The sequence below is a fragment of the Chelonoidis abingdonii genome, chromosome 2 (assembly GCF_003597395.2).
Source record: "Chelonoidis abingdonii isolate Lonesome George chromosome 2, CheloAbing_2.0, whole genome shotgun sequence".
Taxonomy (NCBI): domain Eukaryota; kingdom Metazoa; phylum Chordata; order Testudines; family Testudinidae; genus Chelonoidis; species Chelonoidis abingdonii.
Genome location: NC_133770.1, coordinates 53132461 through 53151948, shown reverse-complemented (window position 1 = coordinate 53151948; position 19488 = coordinate 53132461). Strand labels below are relative to the sequence as shown.

The window sequence follows — 19488 nt, the reverse complement described above, 5'->3', positions numbered from 1 at the left end:
AGCTCCCCGTTCCCTTAAGTTCCCTGTGCGGCAGCTGACCAGCAGGCTATCAATTGCAGGGCAGTTCAGTTGTCCCTCCCCCCACTGCTGTGTGCTGCTCCTGTCCTCTCCTTTGGACCTGCTCCCCGGAGCCTCCTGCTTGCTGTGAGGAAGTGTGGGAGAGAGGGGGATAATGTCAGGGTGTCCCCCTCCCCCCTGCTCCTGCACCCCGCTTACCCCATCTTCCATAGAGCAGGGGGGACACACGACAGGGCTCAGAGCAGAGGGAGCTTCCGGGCAGCAGCTGCCGTCTCAGCTTGCTTATCTACTTAAAAAGGCCTCCAATCCTGCTACTTAGAGTGGCGTCAGCGTACTTAAAGGAATAATGCGCATGTCTCTCTCACACACACGGTGTGTGTCTCTGTCTCTGTCTGCCATGCTGTCTCCCCTCCCTCCATTCGTGCTGCCTTATGGAGTGTGAGGCTACCTTAATGAGTTAACCCTTGAGGGCTCAGCCAATTGCTTGTTCATCATATAGCAGTAAGGCATTTCCTGGGAAATATCCCACCCTCTGACTTCATCACCTCAACCAAACTTCACAATCATCATCACTGCGTCCCAGTATTAAATTGTCTGTTTTAAATATATACTGTGTGTATAAAGGTGAGAGGGAATAGCCAGCATGGATTTGTAGAGAATAAATTATGTCAAACCAATCTAATAGCTTTCTTTGATAGGATAACGAGTCTTGTGGATAAGAGAGAAGCAGTGGATGTGGGTATACCTAGACTTCAGTAAGGCATTTGATACAGTCTCGCATGATATTCTTATCAATAAACTAGGGAAATACAACTTAGATGGGGCTACTATAAAGTGGGGGCATAACTGGCTGGATAACCATACTCAGAGAGTAGTTATTAATGCTTCCCAATCCTGTTGGAAAGGTATAACAAGTGGGGTTCTGCAGGTGTCTGTTTTGGGACCAGCTCTGTTCAATATCTTCATCAACAACTTAGATATTGTCAAAGAAAGCATGCTTATTAAGTTTGCAGATGATACCAAACTGGGAGGGATTGCAACTGCTTTGGAGGATAGGATCATAATTCAAAATGATCTGGACAAATTGGAGAAGGTCTAGAACAAGGCGTTGAAGCTTAATAAAGACAAATGCAAAGTGCTCCACTTAGGAAGGAACAATCAATTAACAGACAGAATGGAAGAGACGCTAACGGAAGGATATGGCAGAAAGAATACTAGGGGTTATAGTGACCACAAGCTAAATATTGAGTCAACAGTGTGCATGTTTGTTGCAAAAAAAAAAGCAAACGTGATTCTGGCATGCAATTACAGTGTGTTGGAGCCCAAGACCCCACTACTACGCTTACTAGGACTGCCTGGTTAGTAGTCACTTCAAGCAACTGGAGTAAATTGCTAGTTCTGGGCAACCGCATTTCAAAAATGAATTGTGAGAAATTGGAGGGGTCCATGAGAAGAGCAACCAAGAATGAATTAAGGTCTAGAGAACATGACCTATGAAGGAAGGCTGAAGGAATTTGGGCTTGTTTCGTTTGAAAAGGAAAACTGAGAGGGGATATGATAGCATTTTAGGTATCTAAAAGGGTGTCATATAAGGAAGGTGGCAGAAAAACTTGTTCATCTTAGCCTCTAAGGATAGAACAAGAAGCAATGGGCTTAAACTGCAGCAAGGGAGATTTAGGTTGCACATTAGGAAAAAGTTCCTAACTGTCAGGGTGGTTAAACACTGGAATAAATTGCCTAGGGAGGTTGTGGAATCTCCATCTCTGGAGATATTTAAGTGTAGGTTAGATAAATGAATTCTAGGGAAGAGAAAAGAACGCTACAAGTAGAAAGTTACTTCAGTGTTTATCTAAGGCAAAATTGGTTATTCTTTTTAAGAGCAGCCTCTGAATTTCTATGCTTTGCCATTTCTTTTTTATCATTTTATCATTCCACCATTTCTCCAGTAATAAATTATTCGCACTCTGTTGGAAACCATGCACTTCAGCTTGGCTTTGTCATATGTTTTACTCGTATAAGAGTATGGACTTTGAGTTTACTTTACACATACAATCAAAAATTATTCTTAATTTAAATCATCACACTCTCACATTTGGGTTTTGTAGAGAATTTTTTCCAAACAAAGCAGAATAAGTGATTGCCATCTTGCTCCATTTCCGGAATCCTAATGATAGTACACATATAGCAATACACAAACAGACCATATAAGACAAACTTCAGTTGCCTCTGATGGTAGGCACTAGTTAAAGCAATTCAGAGAAGTTTGATATTGCCAAACAGAAGAGTAATATAGCTTGGTATTATGGATCAGTAGATGTTACCACACACATTTTAATTATGGGAAATAACTTTGAACTCTCTCTCAGATACTATTGACATGCCAACTCTATAATTGTGACCACTGTATCTTACTCAGAGATGAGAATTCCTGTATTGACCTCAAAAATGATGCTATAACATCATTTGATTAATGACGCCATGGACACTTTCAAGAATAATAACTCTCTTCCCCTTTGCCTTCTCACAGAGTAGTTCTTCTGGGGAAAACATAAAAACCTTTCTTTCAGTAACTTTATTTCAGTAAAATACTGCAGTGGCCATTATGAAATATGACCAATAATACAAACAAAATATTGTGGAAAATCTTTGTAAACTTCTCTTAATCATAGAAATGTAGAGCTGGATGAGAACTTGAGATGTCATTAAAAGTCCAGCCTTCTGCACTGAGGCAGGATCAAGTAAACCTAGACCATCCCTGACAAGAGTTTTTCCAACCTTTTCTTAAAAACCTCGAATGATGGGGATTCCAAAATCTCCCTGGAAGCCTATCCCAGAACTTAACTACCCTTATAGTTAGAAAGTTTTTCCTAATATCTAATCTAAATTGCTCTTGCTCCATATTAAGCCTATTACTTCTTGTCCTTCCTGTTGTGTTCTACACTACCTTCAGTAGCATGAAGAACAGTTTATTGCCCTCCTCTTTATAACAACCTTTTATGTACTTGAAAACTGTTATGTCCCCCCTTGGGCTTCTCTTCTCCAGAATAAACAAACCCAATTTTTCAAGTAGACTGTTGCAGAATTTCTTGTAGCCCTTGCAATTCTCAGCTCCCTGATAGATGGGATGGTACTCATGTACCTGAAATAGCATCAATAAGGAAATGTTTAATTGCACATGCCATCTGAAGCTGTTCTTTTTTTTTAACATCAGGGGCCTCGTGGTCCTGAGGGTGTACAAGGTGAAAGAGGTCCCCCAGGAGAAGGCATTCCAGGCCAGAAGGTAAATGTTACACTGAAATTCCTAAATATGGTGACTGTGGTTTTCAAAAAATGCCTAAGTGATTTAGGAACACAATACTGAAAGCCAGTCAGTGGGGCATATGCTCCAAGACATTTTAGGTGCTTCTTGAATTTTTCACTTTCTCTTAAAAAGATTAAGAGTCCTACCAAAAGAAATGTCACCCTCACCAAAATACAGTAATAAATTACTGACCCACTTAGTGCTGAAGACTGTGTTAATAAGAAGTCTTATCATGGTAGCATTGGTAGGTTTAAAAAGTATCTTTTGGAAAGCTCTTTATATAAAATATAACCCATTCAGCTGCTTAGTACTGGAGGGAACCATTCAGAAGGCAGTTTGATTCTTCTTGCCACTGTGGGAAATGCTGACAAGGATTATACGATTGTGACTCTAGGCACCTCTGCATTCATACTCTACACGCTATCGCAATAATATTTGTACAAAACATACCTTGTGAGATATCATATACAAGCTAATAATGTGCTGGTTATTAATAGCATTGTAAAATGCATGTATTTATGTTATATGTGGAGTTATGCATTCTTTCTGTCTGATATTATTAAAATGTATTTGAACCAGACAAATCTGGGCTATGGGTAAGCAGTTTTTTCCAGATAATGGAAAGGCTGGTGTCTTCATCCAGGCACAATCACAGACACTTGACAATGACAGTCAATTGGCATATCAGAAGCTGCAGGGACAGATCAATTTGAATTGTAGAAAGCACCAGTGGGGAGGAAACTAGCATGGAACCTTTTCCATCAGACTCCATGGCACCTTTCTTCACAGCAGCAGAGCATTTTCAGGCACTGAGGTTTACAGGATAAGCAGTGACACAACCTCTCACTGGTGTGAATAGCACTCCAGAATGTGACAATGAGTCTGTATGGACATGTACCTCATTATAGCATATCATCAACATCTTAAAATAAAATATATGACTCAGGGCCGCCCAGAGTGGGGGGCAAGTGGGGCAATTTGCCCCAGGCCCTGGGCTCCACAGGGGCCCCCACGAGAATGGCTGAGGCTCCTTCCCCAACCCCACTCGACCCCGTCTCCGCCCCTCTCCTGGAGCCTCAGCACGTCCAGCAATGTCCCTGGACAGCTGCACTGTGGCTCCAGCAGGGCCCCTGAGCTCCTCCCTGCTCAAAGCTGCATGGTAAGGGGGCAGGGCTGCGAGCTCCAGGCTGAGTTCAGCTCCCTCTGCTCGGCCCAGAGCTCGCAGCCCCGCCCCCTTACCACACTGCTCTGGGTGAGGCGGAGCTCAGGAGCCACGCTGGAGCCATGCTGCAGCTGTTGAGGGACGCTCCTGGATGGGCTGAGGCTCCGGGTGAGGGGGGAGCTGGGGGTGAGGTGCCGGGGCCGAGGGGTTGGATAAGGGGCAGGGAGTCCCTGGGACAGTCAGGGGGCAGAGGTTGGGGGTGGTGGTCAGGGGACAGGGAATGGGGGGGTTGGAGTGTGGGCATTCTGGGAGTCTGTCAGGACTCAGCGGCAGTGGGTTGGATAGGGGTTGGGGCAGTCAGGGGACAGGGAGCAGGGGTGGGGTCCCAGAGTGGGGGGGGGTCTCTGGGTAAGGGAACAGGGAGCAGGATGGATTGGGTATTCTGAGGGAGGGCAGGCAGTCGGGGGGCAGGAAGTGGGTGGGGGTCGGATGAGGGCAGGGCCAGGTTGTTTGGGAGGCACAGCCTTCCCTACTCTAAAGCTCATTCAGCAGTTTGAGGCTTGCAGAAGAGCCAAGCTGTTAGCTTTTCCATTAGGGCTACCATCCCTTTCACTTCTCAAATGCCAAATTATAGTCTATATTTAATTTCAGTGCCATAGGGAGATTCATAGTCGGGGAGGTAGCCTCATTTAAAAAGCCACTGAGAAGGGATCACATGAGAAGAGCAAATCCTTCCAACCCTCCCAGGGAGACCCCCGCTCCCTGCATCCCTAGAGGCGTTCAGAGGTTACATTCAGTGGTTCTCAAACTTTGTACTGAGCGACCCTTCACAATAGCAACCTGAGTGTGACCCCCCCTTTAAAATTAAAAACACTTTTTTAATATATTAACACTATATAAAATCTGAGGCAAAGCAGGGTTTAGGGTGGAGCTGACACTTGCCGACCTCCGGTAATAACCTCATGACCCGCCCTGAAGGGGTCACAACCCTAGTTGAGAACCCTGGGTTTAATTAACTTTAGCACCTGTTCCATTCACATGCAATGCTATTTTGAGCAATTGTCAAGTTTCAACAACATAGGCCCATCCAGATCTTGGAACATAGCTCAAATGCTCAAGTCAATGAATATTTAAACATAAGCTAGTTACTAAGACTAAACCCACGTACTGCTCCAGTTTGTGAGGGACCCCATGGAACCAGTCTCTAGAAACAGATAAAATGCATGCGAGGTTAACTCATATAACGGCTTATAGCCAATGGGTTAACGAATGGTGTCCCTAGCCTACTGTTTGTCAGAGGAGGAGCTGGATGTGCAGGAGAAGACAGCTCTGATTCGATCCACCTGTTAGGTCACTCCATCTAGGGCACTTGGCATGCCATTGCTCAAAGTAGACTAAGATCACTGCTGGATGGAACTTTTTGGATGACTCAGTATGGCGTTCTTGTTCTATACCAAAATAACACACAAATATGGAGACAGAGTGATCGAAGGAGAGGCCTAGCAGAGTTAATAGACATCTGGAAAAATCTCAACTGGATGGCTACAGCTTTGGTCACAGCTGAGGTGTCAAAAGTTTGGGATTCTTTTTTAACAGAATTTTTTTCTTATTTCTTTAAACAGCCCAACAACAGCAAGCAGCAAATATTTGGCCACACACTTCTGAAACCCCAAACCATATTCAGGTTTTGGCAGACTAATTTCAGCTTTTCACTTAAAAAAAAACCACAACAAATTTTGAAGGAAAGCAGACATTGTCCATGATTTTTTTCTGCTTTTTAAAACCCCCTAGTTTTCAATCCAGAAAAAGTTTTGACGGAAAATATTTGTTCAACCCTTTTAATGAGCTTTAGTGCCTTTTAGCACTAGCTGATGCTGAGAATTAGTGATACCTTGTAAAGAAGTTTTCTCAAAACTGGGTTTGCGCCAAGATGCAGGTTTATTTTTCCCAGGGCCACCCGTGGAGGCGGGGACCAAGTGGGGCAATTTGTGCCAGGCCCCGCAGGGATCCCCACGAGAATATAGTATTATATAGTATTGCAATTTTTTTTATGGAAGGGGCCCCCCGAAATTGCTTTGCCCCAGGCCCCCTGAATCCTCTGGGAGGCCCTGATATGACTGTGCTGATTAATAGTTTTCTGAAGCTAAAACAAAACCCCAAATATTGATGGTGGAACTTGAACTGAAATCTCACATCCCAGTCCCACATAATCCTCTTTCTGCTGTTTTGTTCAAGAAGAGCATACCAGTCTCATGCTAACTGAGATATTTTATTGGTTCCACAATTCCCTGGTGTCTTAACTGGTGAACAAAGAGGATTTTCCTCTCTATAAAGGAAAAGATGTCAGTCACACTGTGTGCACTGGTGTTACAACAGTCCACTCCAAACTGCTCAATCAAGCAAATAAAAGGAAGTTCTTCATCACACAGCGCACAGTCAACCTGTGAAACTCCTTGCCTGAGGAGGTTATGAAGGCTAGGACTATAACAGGGTTTAAAAGAGAACTAGATAAATTCATGGATGTTAAGTCCATTAATGGCTATTAGCCAGGATGGATAAGGAATGGTGTCCCTAACCTCTGTTTGTCAGAGAGTGGTGATGGATGGCAGGAGAGAGATCACTTGATCATTACCTGTTAAGTTCACTCCCTCTGGGGCACCTGGCATTAGCGACTGCTGGTTGACAGGAAACTGGGCAGCCAGAACGGCAAAGCAAAAAAACAAAACAAAACTGCAGCACAGCTGGAGCAGCAAAGCAGGGAAAACAAACAAACAAACAAAAAAACCTGCAGGGCGGCCGGAGCCAGGGTGCAGGGGGACTCCCTGCGCTGCAGACATGCCCCAGCTAGCAGAGGGGAGTGGGGGAGAGAGAGAAGCGGGGCAGCCAGGGCTTCAGCTGGGCGCTCGCCACGTGGCTCCGACCGCTGTGCCGCTTGCTGGGCGGGCTCTGCACTGCTCCAGTCAGCAGAGAGGGAAGAACGCGAGCTGCCGGGCTTGCTGCAGACCTGGCACCAACTGGGGCAGATAGAGTGCACAGCCTGCTCTCAGCAGGGGGATCCCCTCCTCCGCGCCACTGCCCCCTACAGGGCAGCCAGATCAGCAAACAGGAGAAAAAAAAAAAAAGCAACAGTGCCGCCTTAGGATTGAGTGGAATGCCGCCCCGTAGAATCTGCCACCCCAAGCAGGAGCTTGCTCGGCTGGTGCCTGGAGCTGGCCCTGGATGGACCTTTGGTATGACTCAGTACGATCATTCTTATGTTCTTATGTTAAGCACATTTTGCAATGTTTAAAATATGAAACACCCAGACTGTTCTAGTCTCCCTTCAGTTATTGCTTTCCCCCTTCTTACCCTAGCTAAACCTGAGAGTTCTTTTAAAGCCCTTTCAAGTTACGATAGTTCTAACGGAGTAAATGTAGTTTATGAACTGTAGCTAAGCTACTTCCCATTGCGATAAATGACTCTTTTGATAGTATGTCTTGTTTGAAGAAACTGTTTCCATGCAGACATCGTCTATTGTGATTTTCTGTTGATTTGTGTTAGAAATTTAAATGTGTGAAGTCCTAAAGCCAGTTAACTTATATCAATACTATATATTTCCAGGGTGAAAAAGGCTCAGAAGGCCCACCAGGTCCAATTGGAATAGCAGGAGAATCAGTCAAAGGTGCTAAGGTGTGGTAAATACGATTTTTTTTTTAAATCACATCCGTGTGATTTATAGTTAAAGTAATGATTATTTAATCCTTTATGCAATCTAGAAATAGTATGTAAATATCTTATAGTTGGATACGGACTGAACTATTCTATGCTGTTCTAATATTATGACCATGCCCCTGGTTAAGTCTATTGATTGATGACACGTGGGGCTCAGTCCTCAGCTGCAGCCAGGCTGTGCTCTGTGCACTTGGGAGTGAGGGGAAAGAAGTTGACAAAGGTGACTCTACCCCACATTTAAGCTCCCAAATCCTGGGTCTTGGCCAGCTTCTGGTGCTATTCAGGACACCTTTCCATCATAGCATGCAAGGGGCATTTCTGTCAGCCAGGGATTGCTGGAGCAAAGCCCCTTGTTTTGACCATGCCCCCAACCCCTGTGCAAGGAATTAGAATGCAAAGTCTGCATTGTCAGCCCTGTGTCACTTGGGAATCTCCAGGAGACTGGTTAAGATGCTTTACTGTCCCGTTGCAGTGGAAATGGACCATTTCCATGATTTTCCAAAATGTGTGCTGAAAATGAGGTCATCTACCAGTAATCAATGGGACTCATCCTTTCAAAAATAAAGCCACTTTTTAGCATCCAAATGTGTATTGAACAGCCTATCTTTAAGCTCTCTATTTGGAAAATGGCCTCAGAATCTGGTGTATGGTATTAATTAGCCTGCATGAATCTATCTCCATCTGCTAGCAAAATTAATTTAGCCAAAAGCCAGACAATAAATTCTCTTAATTCCTGAGAGATCTCAGTGAGAGACACTGAAATCACATTGTGGCTACATTACCACCACATGCCGTAGGTTGTCATGGTGCTCTATATAACATTCTATCCCAACACTCAGAATTAACTGCTTTTACATGCTAGACTGAAGAATTTATCCGAAGTTCTGATTAGAAGGCAATGTGGAAGCACCCTACCTCAGAGGGAGATGAGCGAAGGATTGTCCCTCTGGGAGCCATAATTCTCCCCATGCCCACCACCACTTAGGGAGAGTGTGCAGCAGTCCACATGACCTTTTAGGATATCCCACCTCCTCTCTGCCCCTTCAAGGCAATGTGTTTCCCAAGGATAAGAACTACAATTGTCTCTGGCCTTTGTGCAGGGAAAAGTTTCTTGCATCTTTCCTCCCACCTCATATCCACTCAAAAGCCAGGAATAATCTGTTCCTATGTCTGACCTTTCCCATGCATGGCACTGAAAATATTGTAAGGTGCACATATCAGCTAGGTTTCTCTTGTTTGCAAGTTACTGGCATTCAGGTCAGAGTGTTATATTGGAAACTTGGTTCAATAGTAATAAATGCATATAATAGGAACTGCAAAAAATAGTTTTAGGTAATTTAAAATATAGTTGAAAGGCAATTACTAGTTTGGTTGCTCAAACTACTTTAGTTGTTTGTGACATCCTGCAGAGATCTTCTTTCTAGGATGTATACACTTCAGTCTGCTGCTTTAATTTTAATTCCTTTGTGGGTTGGGTGAATGCAAGTTTCAGAAAACTTCTCACTGTATACATTACTAAGCGAATTACTCATTCTTTATTAGAACAGAATTTTGTTAACTAAATTATGTTGTTTGAATTGGAGGAAGAGAGAGATTTCCATTTGCTTTATTTTCCTTAAAGCTGATGTCTGTGAATAATTCAGACACATTTTCTTAGTGACTTTTCATGTTTCAAAGATTGGTGGTGTTATATATATTGTTATTAACACTGAATAAAACATAACCAGAACAGATCTTTGAAAAAATAATGGCAAAGCTATCCCAAATATTCTGTAGCCCATGACTTCTCTTCATGGGTTTTTTTCCGGATGTTTTGCAAGTTAATCTGTATGGTAGAATGTAAGGAAAACATTTCAGACCTAAAAATGATGATGTTATAAACAAGTTGCAAGGTTTCTCTATGCAGGGTGAACGGGGCCCTGAAGGATCACAAGGGCCTATGGGACAACCTGGAATTGGCAGTCAAGGAATCCAGGTAAATCTGACATTAAGTTTAGTTAAGAAATACATTCAACTGAATGCCTAGTTTTGGCATAATATACTTCATGACAGGAACCCAAACTAAAACCCTATTACCTTTGTTTAAAGTAAATGGCTGTGTCACTGGTTTCAGTAGGAAAAGGGTCAGGTGCAGCCCTAAACTTTGGAGATGTAGCAAAATTTAGATCCAGAAAACACCACTGTGAGTTGTACCTTAAAAATACCAGACAAGGCCCAATCCAAAGTTCATTGACATCAATGAAAAGACTCTGATTTCGATTGTCTTGAGATCAAGCCAACAGAAAAGTGAATTATCTGGATCAATCCATGCAATAATTTGCACAGCAGACTTTCTGAGATCTCCACATGGGATGATGCAGTAAGGAAGATTTTTATAGGGTGAATGCTCAGCGCCTCTGAAATTCTGATAATTTACAGAGGCCTTACAATGGATACTCAAAAATTGATCCATCTAAAGTAATGAGTCCCTTGTGAAAGTGTAGCCCTATCCTCTCAGAGGCCAGAGCATAATTTCCCACTGCACGGAGTTAGGATGAGGAGACAAAAATCCTCTCCCTGGCTTTCCCCACCACTACCCAGGGCAATCCCGGAACTTGGGGTAATTCAGTGGAAGCCGTGTGTGTGTGACTGAGGGAAAATTGAGCAAGGAGCTTGTGATTTGGCCCTAGAACACACAGCCAGTTAGGTTTCTTTCCTTTGGAGGATAATAAATTCATTTTATTAACCTAGAAAATGAACCTATGGAAGTGTAGTTTTCATTAACTTCTTCCTTCTTTTTTTTAAGGGTATCCAAGGTCCTAAAGGTATACCTGGGCCAAAAGGGTCTCGAGGCATGGGTGTGCAGGGTCCAAAGGTAACTTTCAAGAGCATCGCAATTTAAAAAAAAATTATTGGCCCCCTCAAGGGACAAGGAAAGTCAGACATCCAGTGCTTTTAAAGTGTATTCTATAGTGGGAACAATGGAAAGAAATCAGAGCTGTACATTTTTAGACCACAATCCATATTTGGTCTTTGTAGGAGAACTCCCATGACACTTTGCTGTGCAGGTGGAATAAGCATGGATATGTCCTTACAACAGAATGTTTGGAGCTTGCTCTCAAGTACTCGAACAGTTTTCTACTGTGGAAGTACCACCTGATATTGTACCTCATAAAAGGCAACACTTATTACCAGTATTTAATAGTATATGAAGTAGAAGCGTAGAGATTTCTGACTGATATATTTGAAAGATTCTGAAGAGAAAAGCCACTTCATTTTAACAGCCTCCATTGCTGGACCTCACCATTGCATTGTTTCAAGCTAGCAGTTCTTTACTGTTTAAACAAATACAGATTTTCTTCATCAGCCAAGGATTCAAGTCAAATTTCTTTCATTTTGATTCATTGTGTGTTGGTTTGGTGGCATATAGACACTGTATGTAAATGTCATACTCTACTGAGAAATTCTAAACTAATGGCTCTCCCATTGTGAACTGGTGATTTGCAGAGAATTTGCTGGTCACATGATGATGGCTTTCATTCTTCTTTCCATCTGATTCTCCAGCCCTCCATCCACATCATAGGAAAAGAGTTTGAAGGTCTGTAGCATTAGAAGAAAACATGGAGAAAGAAAGTCAGCCTAGCTACAGTTACAAGGTGACACTGCTACTAGGGTGACCAGACAGCAAATGTGAAAAATTGGGACAGAGAGTGAGGGGTTAATAGGAGCCTATATAAAAAAAAGACTCAAAACTTGGGACTGTCCCAATAAAATTGGGACATCTGGTCACCCTAACTGCTACATAAGTGAAAGAAAGATAGGTGAAACAGGAGCCATCCTCATAACCAGAGCCACTAGCAGGACTGGTACTCCAGGAGAGGAATGTTCAGGGGCAAAGGAACAAGGCAGGATGGGTAGAGGAGCAAGTGAATTGGCAGGAACAGATGAAATAAAAAGCAAAAGTAGACATTGTGATTAAGTTCTTCCACAAGAGGACAGAATGCTTATTTTATTGAAAGCAGCCTGTTAAATACTTTCTGGACATTGTTTTTGCATGTAAGCAATTGCTGTAGTTGCCATAGAGATGTTGTGTGGTTGGGCATGGGTGAACAGGTGATCAAGAAATATGGTCTCTATTAAGACCATGAAAAGCTCAAGGCTAGTGCTGGTCAGAAAATGGAATTTCTGATCCTTGGGATAATTCTGCCATTTCAAAATTAGTTTTTGTGCCAAATCAGAATGAAAAGCCAAAATATCAAAATTTCCAGTGGAATAAAAGTTCCACCCCCCAAATTAATCTGGAACAATAGAGACATTTTTGTTTCACTATGCCAAAATATTTCATTTCAGTGTAAATATTTATATATTAATATAAAAATCAAAATGAATTGAGTCAAAACAAAATGTTTCACCATCAAAATAAAACTAGAAAGTCAAAATGATGAACTTGTTCTAAACACAAATAATTTTTCATTACTAGGGAAAAGAAGGTGAATTGGGACAAAAGGGGGATCCAGGACCACCAGGAGTTGGAGTACCCGGACCGAAAGTGAGCCTATTTTTTTTTTAAATCATGCCAAGTTTTCTGCAAAAATATCTGATAATTTTTAGCAAGAAGTTGCTGATGTCCATGTACTTCAGAGACAGTCTCCATAGAGAAATGTGTTTCAGCTGTTTAAATTAATAGTTTCAACCATTATTCACCCTGCTAAATAAGTCATGTTTAAGTGACAGCATGATGCTAGCAAATGGGAGAGCAGTGGTCATGCTAATAAAGACTGAATAATATATGAGAGTGATGAGCTGGGAGGAGCAAACAGCGCTCTCATAGAAAGGGCTGCCTATGCAGCTTTTATATGGCTCCTGATACACACCCATCCCTAGGCTGACTTGCCATGCCTTCACTCTCTCCTCTTTTATGACCTTCTCAAATCCCATTTCAAGGAGGTTTGCAAATTAGTCATGTATGTAAACAAAGAAGCAAAACCCTGTGTAACTTTTGTATTACTCACCCAACTAACTGCATGAGTGCTCCCAACCTTTCCCCATGTCTCCTAAAGTCTAGTCCTCAGTCTTTCTATCCCAGTCTCTTTAAGGCTAGTGAGGAAAGTCTCCAGGCCAGCACTACCTGTCCCAGGGTTTACTGGAATAGAGCCATAGCTGTGGGACAGTTTGTGTGGGAGAGGAAGTGGTTTCTGGGAGACAGTTGGGAATGTGAGAAGAAACTCCACGCTTACACCTCTGCTCAGAGCAGAGTTGCAGCCCCTGCAGTGTGGGACTCTGCCCCAGCAGAACTATCACAAGTTAGACCATAGGTGGTGGCTGGGCAGGCAAGGCTGCAATTATACTCAAGGAAGTGAAGACAAGATGTTCGCTCTTGGCACGGTGTTTGTGTAACACCAACTGACCCCAGTCATTGGTAGTCAGGATTGAACCTGGGATCTCTGGAGCTATATTCATGAGCATCTACCATATGAGCTAAAAGTCGTATGGCTGATAGCTAAGGCTGTAGAGCAGAGTCATTTTATCTCTCTCTGTCTAAGTGGTCTCAGTGTCACTACACGGGACAGAACACCACACCCAGAAGGTGTGTGGGTTACATTTGCAGCAGAACAGAACTGCCCAGGTGTGTCCCCCTCCCTGCTATACAGAGTCCTGGGAAAGCATTGCCCCCTCCCCAGGCCCTCTCCTTCTGCACTCAAAGGCCTAGGGAGAATGAACCCTCTCCCCCCGCTACCTAATCCCTGAAGAAGAGCTCTGTGTAGGCTCAAAAGCTTGTCTCTCTTACCAACAGAAGCTGGATCAATAAAAGATATTATCTCACCTCCTTGACTCTTTAAAATGCATCCTAGAATACTAGAGGAACTGATTGAAGAGATCTCTGAGCCATTAGCTATGCAATGTAACTATAAATAACCACAGGAGCATGCCCTTATGCTACATGCAAGCCATGTTAAATCTAGAGATACTTTAATTTGATAGAGGTGTAGTGTTTTTTAAAAACAAATTTAAAATATGTATTCCAAATTGAATGCATTAGTTGGGTTTCTTGATTGGAATAATCAGAATAGTATTAATTAGGAAGAGTCTATTTTTGGACAGAAATATTGCCCATTAACCAGTATTGTACCAGAATGTAACTCCCTCAGTGTATAAAGTACATGAGTTTACCAAGCTTTTGGGAAATAAATATTTATCACCTTTTAAGGGAGATCCAGGAACACCAGGAATCCCAGGAAATACAGGAATGATAGGACTGACTGGAAACGATGGGAAAAAGGTAAGCCAGTATTTCTGTTTGCTGGATGTGAAAGCTTTAGGCTAGATAGGATGATCAAATTCAGACCTCATTGCAAATTGAATCCCTCTGCTCCCAGGAGGGCAGCTACACAATGGAGAGACATTCCTCCTGGGGGAAGGTTGACACCAGTACCTGCCCTTCCCTAGGGGCTCTGGTGAGGTAAGACAGTTTAAAATCTGGATAGGTTTCCATAGAACCCCACTGGCAAAGGGGCACTGGGCATTGAAACTGCAGCTGTTCTAGCTGACCTCATGAGGATGGCCACCTGTCCAAGTTTTCCCAGGATCATCCCTTTTTTGTGGTAGCTGTCCCAGGAGCTCTGTCAAGATGCTCAGTACACAATTCCAGCTGTCCAGTCTTATGGCTTCAGAATCATCTCGGATTTCTCATTTTTTTGGCACAGTAGAGGTGGCAACCCTAGACCTGGTCCTGTCCATTTTGTGGATTGTGTTGGCCAGCTCTGAATTTCTGTTTTCTCACTTCCACCCACTATACATACTCCATCAGAGTGGGGTAGCAGACATCTTGGGTCACTGAGCCCCTCTTCCCCTCAGATTTTCTGCCACTGGGGAATTAGTGTGGCCTTCAGTATCCAGCTTGCTTTGCAAGATTTAGTTCAGTCTGGGTCAATAAACATCTACAAAAGCAAGAATACAAGTCCACTTTTCACTTCATACAACTTCTTTTTAGTGTCGCTATAAAGGACACAACTAGTGCCAGACTGAAGTATGGAATTTTTCTTGGTGGATGGAAAGCAGGGGTGAGGTTTTGCAACTTAATGTTAAATTATTTCACATTTATAAAAAATTGAAGTTAGTGAAAATTCATTCACCCCCTAAAATGAAGGTCATTGAGTTTAGTAAAAAAACTGTAGAAAGCAAAAGTTGCTAGGGGGGCTTATTTTAGTGATGGCCTTTGTGTCTTCAGAAAAACTGCATCCACAAATAGTTACATCTTCATCATAGTTTCCACAATTCTTTGCAAGCACAAATATTAGCAGCTGGGCATCTATCACATTCATTATAGGTGCAAGTAGGTAACTAGTCTAACTAGCATTTGCATCTGCCGTGTATTGTGGGCACAAAGAAGTAGTTACAATTATTTGCAGACACAAAATTGGCTCATTGAGGTCCATATTGAGGCCCAACTTAAAGTCATGCCCTATAATTGTACTTTAAATCAAAAGTTCTAAACAGAGGTAGATTTTTCCAGAGCTGGCAGACTATACGCACCAATTTAAGCTATTTAACACTTTTTTCTGTTTGTGAATTACTTTCAGTCATGTTTATTTACTAATTTGTTCTTATTCAAAACAATTGGATGAAGAATTTTCCTGAATGCCTTTCAGTCTATAGATTATTACCTATTTGCCACACTTATTGCTTCAAGTATTTGCTAAATGACATTGTTTCTGCTTCCAAATTGCATAGCTCAGAATCTATCCCACAAACAGTTTTTGAGACAGCTGTGCAAACGCTTCTGGTACTTCCCTTTTGACTATGTGTGCATACAGTGTCTTTCTACAACAATTCTTGCAAGCAAAAACTCATTCCTACGAGTATTTGTGGAAATAAATAAAAACAATTGCTAACATTTGTTTCTGTTTCCTGACCAGCTCTTTACTCGTATCTTCTGTTTGGTTAAAATTTCCTTTTTGGTAAAGTTCTGACCAGAATTGGTCACATGTAGCATAAAAATGAATGTGCAGCTTTTATTAGAATGTTTTCAGATTCTCTTCTGCAATATTTGTCCAATTGTGAATGGATGATTTTCAAAAGCAAGTCAGGCCCTGATCTGCAACTGATTCTGTGTGGGCAGTCATCTATGCCTGCACAGAGCCCTGCTGATTTCAATGGCATTCTGCATAGGAACAAGCAGCTGCCTGTAGACTCTCTCTTGCAGCTTTTGGGACCTAAAAGTCTGGATACTAACTCCAAACTGTTTGTTATTTAAACCAAGCTGAAAAATCTCAAGGTTGGGTTATTTTTTGAGACTGTCAAGCCGGACTGTTTCAGCTACACTGGATATAATTGAGAGAACAAAATTTTTTTAGTATGTTGGGAGCTTGACCTTTGTTCAACCCAGGCAAAGTGTATTGATCCAAGCCAGTTTCCAGAATGTTGTTAATTAGGACTTTGATTCTGTAGCATACACATCAATGTGAGAATTAATAAACTGATATAATTTTCATTAGGGGGAACAAGGAGTGCCTGGCTTAAGAGGCCCAGAGGGACCACCTGGGAAAGGAGAGGTTGGCCAAAAGGTATGAATTATTAATATCCATCTTTGAGAAACATAACAAGATTAAATATTCGTGTTATATACAGTTCAATGACTGGTATAATTTTAATTTGTTATGGTCTTCCTTAAGTAATAGCTTCACCAGTTTGAATGTTTGATCTCACTAGAACTTGAGAGTGCTCAGCATGAGTATGTGGCAGAATGAAATACAAGTACTAAAATTAAAGTTCAAAATTATCATTGAAGTCAGTGGGATGTAAATGTGCTCAGCTCCTTGGGGTGGGGAGGTGGAAATCAGGCTACTTTTTAGTGCCTAAATATGACTTTAGGAACATAGACGGATATATTCAAAAGGCACACATGAGAGTTAGATATCTCTATCATTTTGAATCTTTCTCCCTAACTTTAGGCACTCAGGATTTTTTTAAACTATCAAGTGTAAAATCTTTGTAGTGATTTATAAACTAAATCATTATATTTGGGTCAGGGTGATCAAGGAGAAAAAGGATCCCAAGGGGATGCTGGTGCTAAAGGATTACAAGGGTCTCCAGGACCAAAAGTAGGTTTGTTCTTTCCTATACTCTTTTTTCTACGCTATACAAATACCTCTGGAATTTTTATGATGTGAATTTATGGATGACTCTGAAGCTTTGAGATTTTTATGTTAAACTGGCAAAACAGAAAAGTATATTTTCATCCTGAGCACTGAATAAGGCAGGCGTTCTATGGAAAAATAGTATGTGATTATATAATTCAACACTATCATGAAGGGGCCAAATTAATGTTGCAAAGGCACTGTTAATTCAGGTATTTCCTAAGGTTACGGTGTGTAATTTTGCAACCTTAATATTCTTTTGATGTAGTTTGATATATATATATATGTGCCCTGCACACTGAAGCCATTCAGATCACACACTTGTGTAATAAAATAGCTCTATTAACTGAGCAAAGAAACAACCACCACCACAAGAGTTAGCATTAATTTTTTTTCAGATTTGCTGTTCAAACAGTGTTCATTTCAGACTTGAAGTTCAGTCTGTGTTCCTCAAGAGGTTTGTTACGGTTTGCAAATTTGAGGAAAAATGGATTGACTTATGTTTTTTCATCAAATATTACGCATTTGATCTGAAATATTTTGACTATTTTATACTAAGGATTGAACAATAAATAAATTAGTACATACAGAGGAAGTATTTACTTTATACTTATATTGTATTGTTTCATTGTAGGGTGAGCCTGGAAATAAAGGCTCAGTTGGTAACCCTGGACCATCCATTCGTGGACCACCTGGACCAAAGGTAAATCATCTGAGATTTGTCTGCTGGAGCCAAAATATTGAACATTTTGCACTCAGTTAACACTTATACCTCTCTGCTCAGGTTAATGGAACTAAAGTTGCAATGGTAGAAATAAAGGCAGACCTAGCCCAATTAGTTTAATACAGATGTGTGCCTGTCTTCTTGTCATAAGTAGATAGGTAAGGGTTAATTTTCTTTTACCTGTAAAGGGTGAACAAAGGGGGAACCAAACACCTAACCAGAGGACCAATCAGAGACCTGGATTTTTTTTAAAGTCTGGGAGGGAACTGGAAACTCGGGGTCTTTTTGTTTTCCTCGGCTGTGAGTAAACAAGCTTTTCTTCTAACTCCATCTTCTTTCAAATATGCTACTATCAAGTGTGAGTACAAAGGAACCAGGAAACAAAGTACATAGGCTGTATGTGCTTGTGTGTTTTATGGGTGTTGATTTGCTGGACTGGTTTATCGGGCTATCTTTTAAATCAGACTGTTTATTCATATTTTCTATAGCAACCCTGTATTAGTTTCTTAAGCAGAGTGTAAGTATATGTAGTTCTTGTATTTTTTTATATAAAGTTTCTTTTGTAAAACTGTGTGAGAGTTTCTTTTCCACGTCAGGGGCGGGAATTGTATACTCGGGGTCTTTGTTGTTTCCTCGGCTGTGAGTAAACAAGCTTTTCTTCTAACTCCCTCTTATTTCAAAGTTTCTCCTAAAAGTCTGTGAGTACAAAGGAAACAAAGTACATAGGCTATATATATGCTTTGTGTGTGTATTACATGTAGGTTGATTTGCTGGACTGGTTTAATCGGGCTATCTTTTAAATCAGACTGTTTATTCATATTTTCTTATAAGCAAGAGCCTGTATTGAGTTCTTAATGCAAGATATTGTTCTGTATTTTCTTTCTTTATATAAAGTTTCTTTTGAAAGCTGGTGGAGTTCTTTTCCTAGTGAGGCAAGGGAGAGAATTTCTGTACCAGGTAGCTGTCTCCCTCACGGGAAGACAGAGAAGGGAAGGAAAAGCCAGGCTGTGGGTTTTTCCTATCGTCCCCAGGGCGGGAACAGGATGGGGAAAGGAGATCATCTCTGTTCTCTTGTGTTGGAGGTTTTTTCTCTAGTTACTGCTACGAGCCAGGAGGGGGAATCTCCTTGTGTGCTAGCTGTGATTAGCTGTGAATGCCTAGCCTGGGGAAGAGAATAGCTCTTGGTTTTGCATTCAGGAGTGAAGGCTAGTCTCGCACCGCTAACCCAGGGAAGGGGGGAAGCTGGGAGAGGAGAGAGAGAGACCCAGAGTCTGGTCTTGGGGGTCTTCCCAAAGGAGTTGGGGAGTCCACAGAGGGGGTCCCCAAGGAGTATTTGGGGAATCCAGGCTGATAAGAGCCTATTCTTATCTGGTGGAGCGAGAATATCCAAGCTGGTAGTGAGCTTGGGGAGTTTCAGGTAAGCACCCAGATTTTGGACGCTAAAGTCCAGATCTGG

The 19488-nt window shown here is 41.9% G+C and overlaps 1 protein-coding gene across 2 annotated transcripts in view; it reads left to right on the top strand.

The window, feature by feature from the left end:
• The window catches only part of COL28A1 (collagen type XXVIII alpha 1 chain), a 133891-nt gene that overhangs the window by 29011 nt on the left and 85392 nt on the right, over positions 1-19488 (top strand). For both annotated transcript variants that reach the window (XM_075062362.1, XM_075062361.1), the window contains exons 14-22: positions 3230-3298; positions 8082-8150; positions 10099-10167; positions 10978-11046; positions 12652-12720; positions 14380-14451; positions 16667-16735; positions 17201-17272; positions 17943-18011. In XM_075062362.1, the coding sequence (XP_074918463.1) occupies positions 3230-3298; positions 8082-8150; positions 10099-10167; positions 10978-11046; positions 12652-12720; positions 14380-14451; positions 16667-16735; positions 17201-17272; positions 17943-18011 (627 nt within the window). The remainder of the gene's footprint in view (positions 1-3229; positions 3299-8081; positions 8151-10098; positions 10168-10977; positions 11047-12651; positions 12721-14379; positions 14452-16666; positions 16736-17200; positions 17273-17942; positions 18012-19488) is intronic.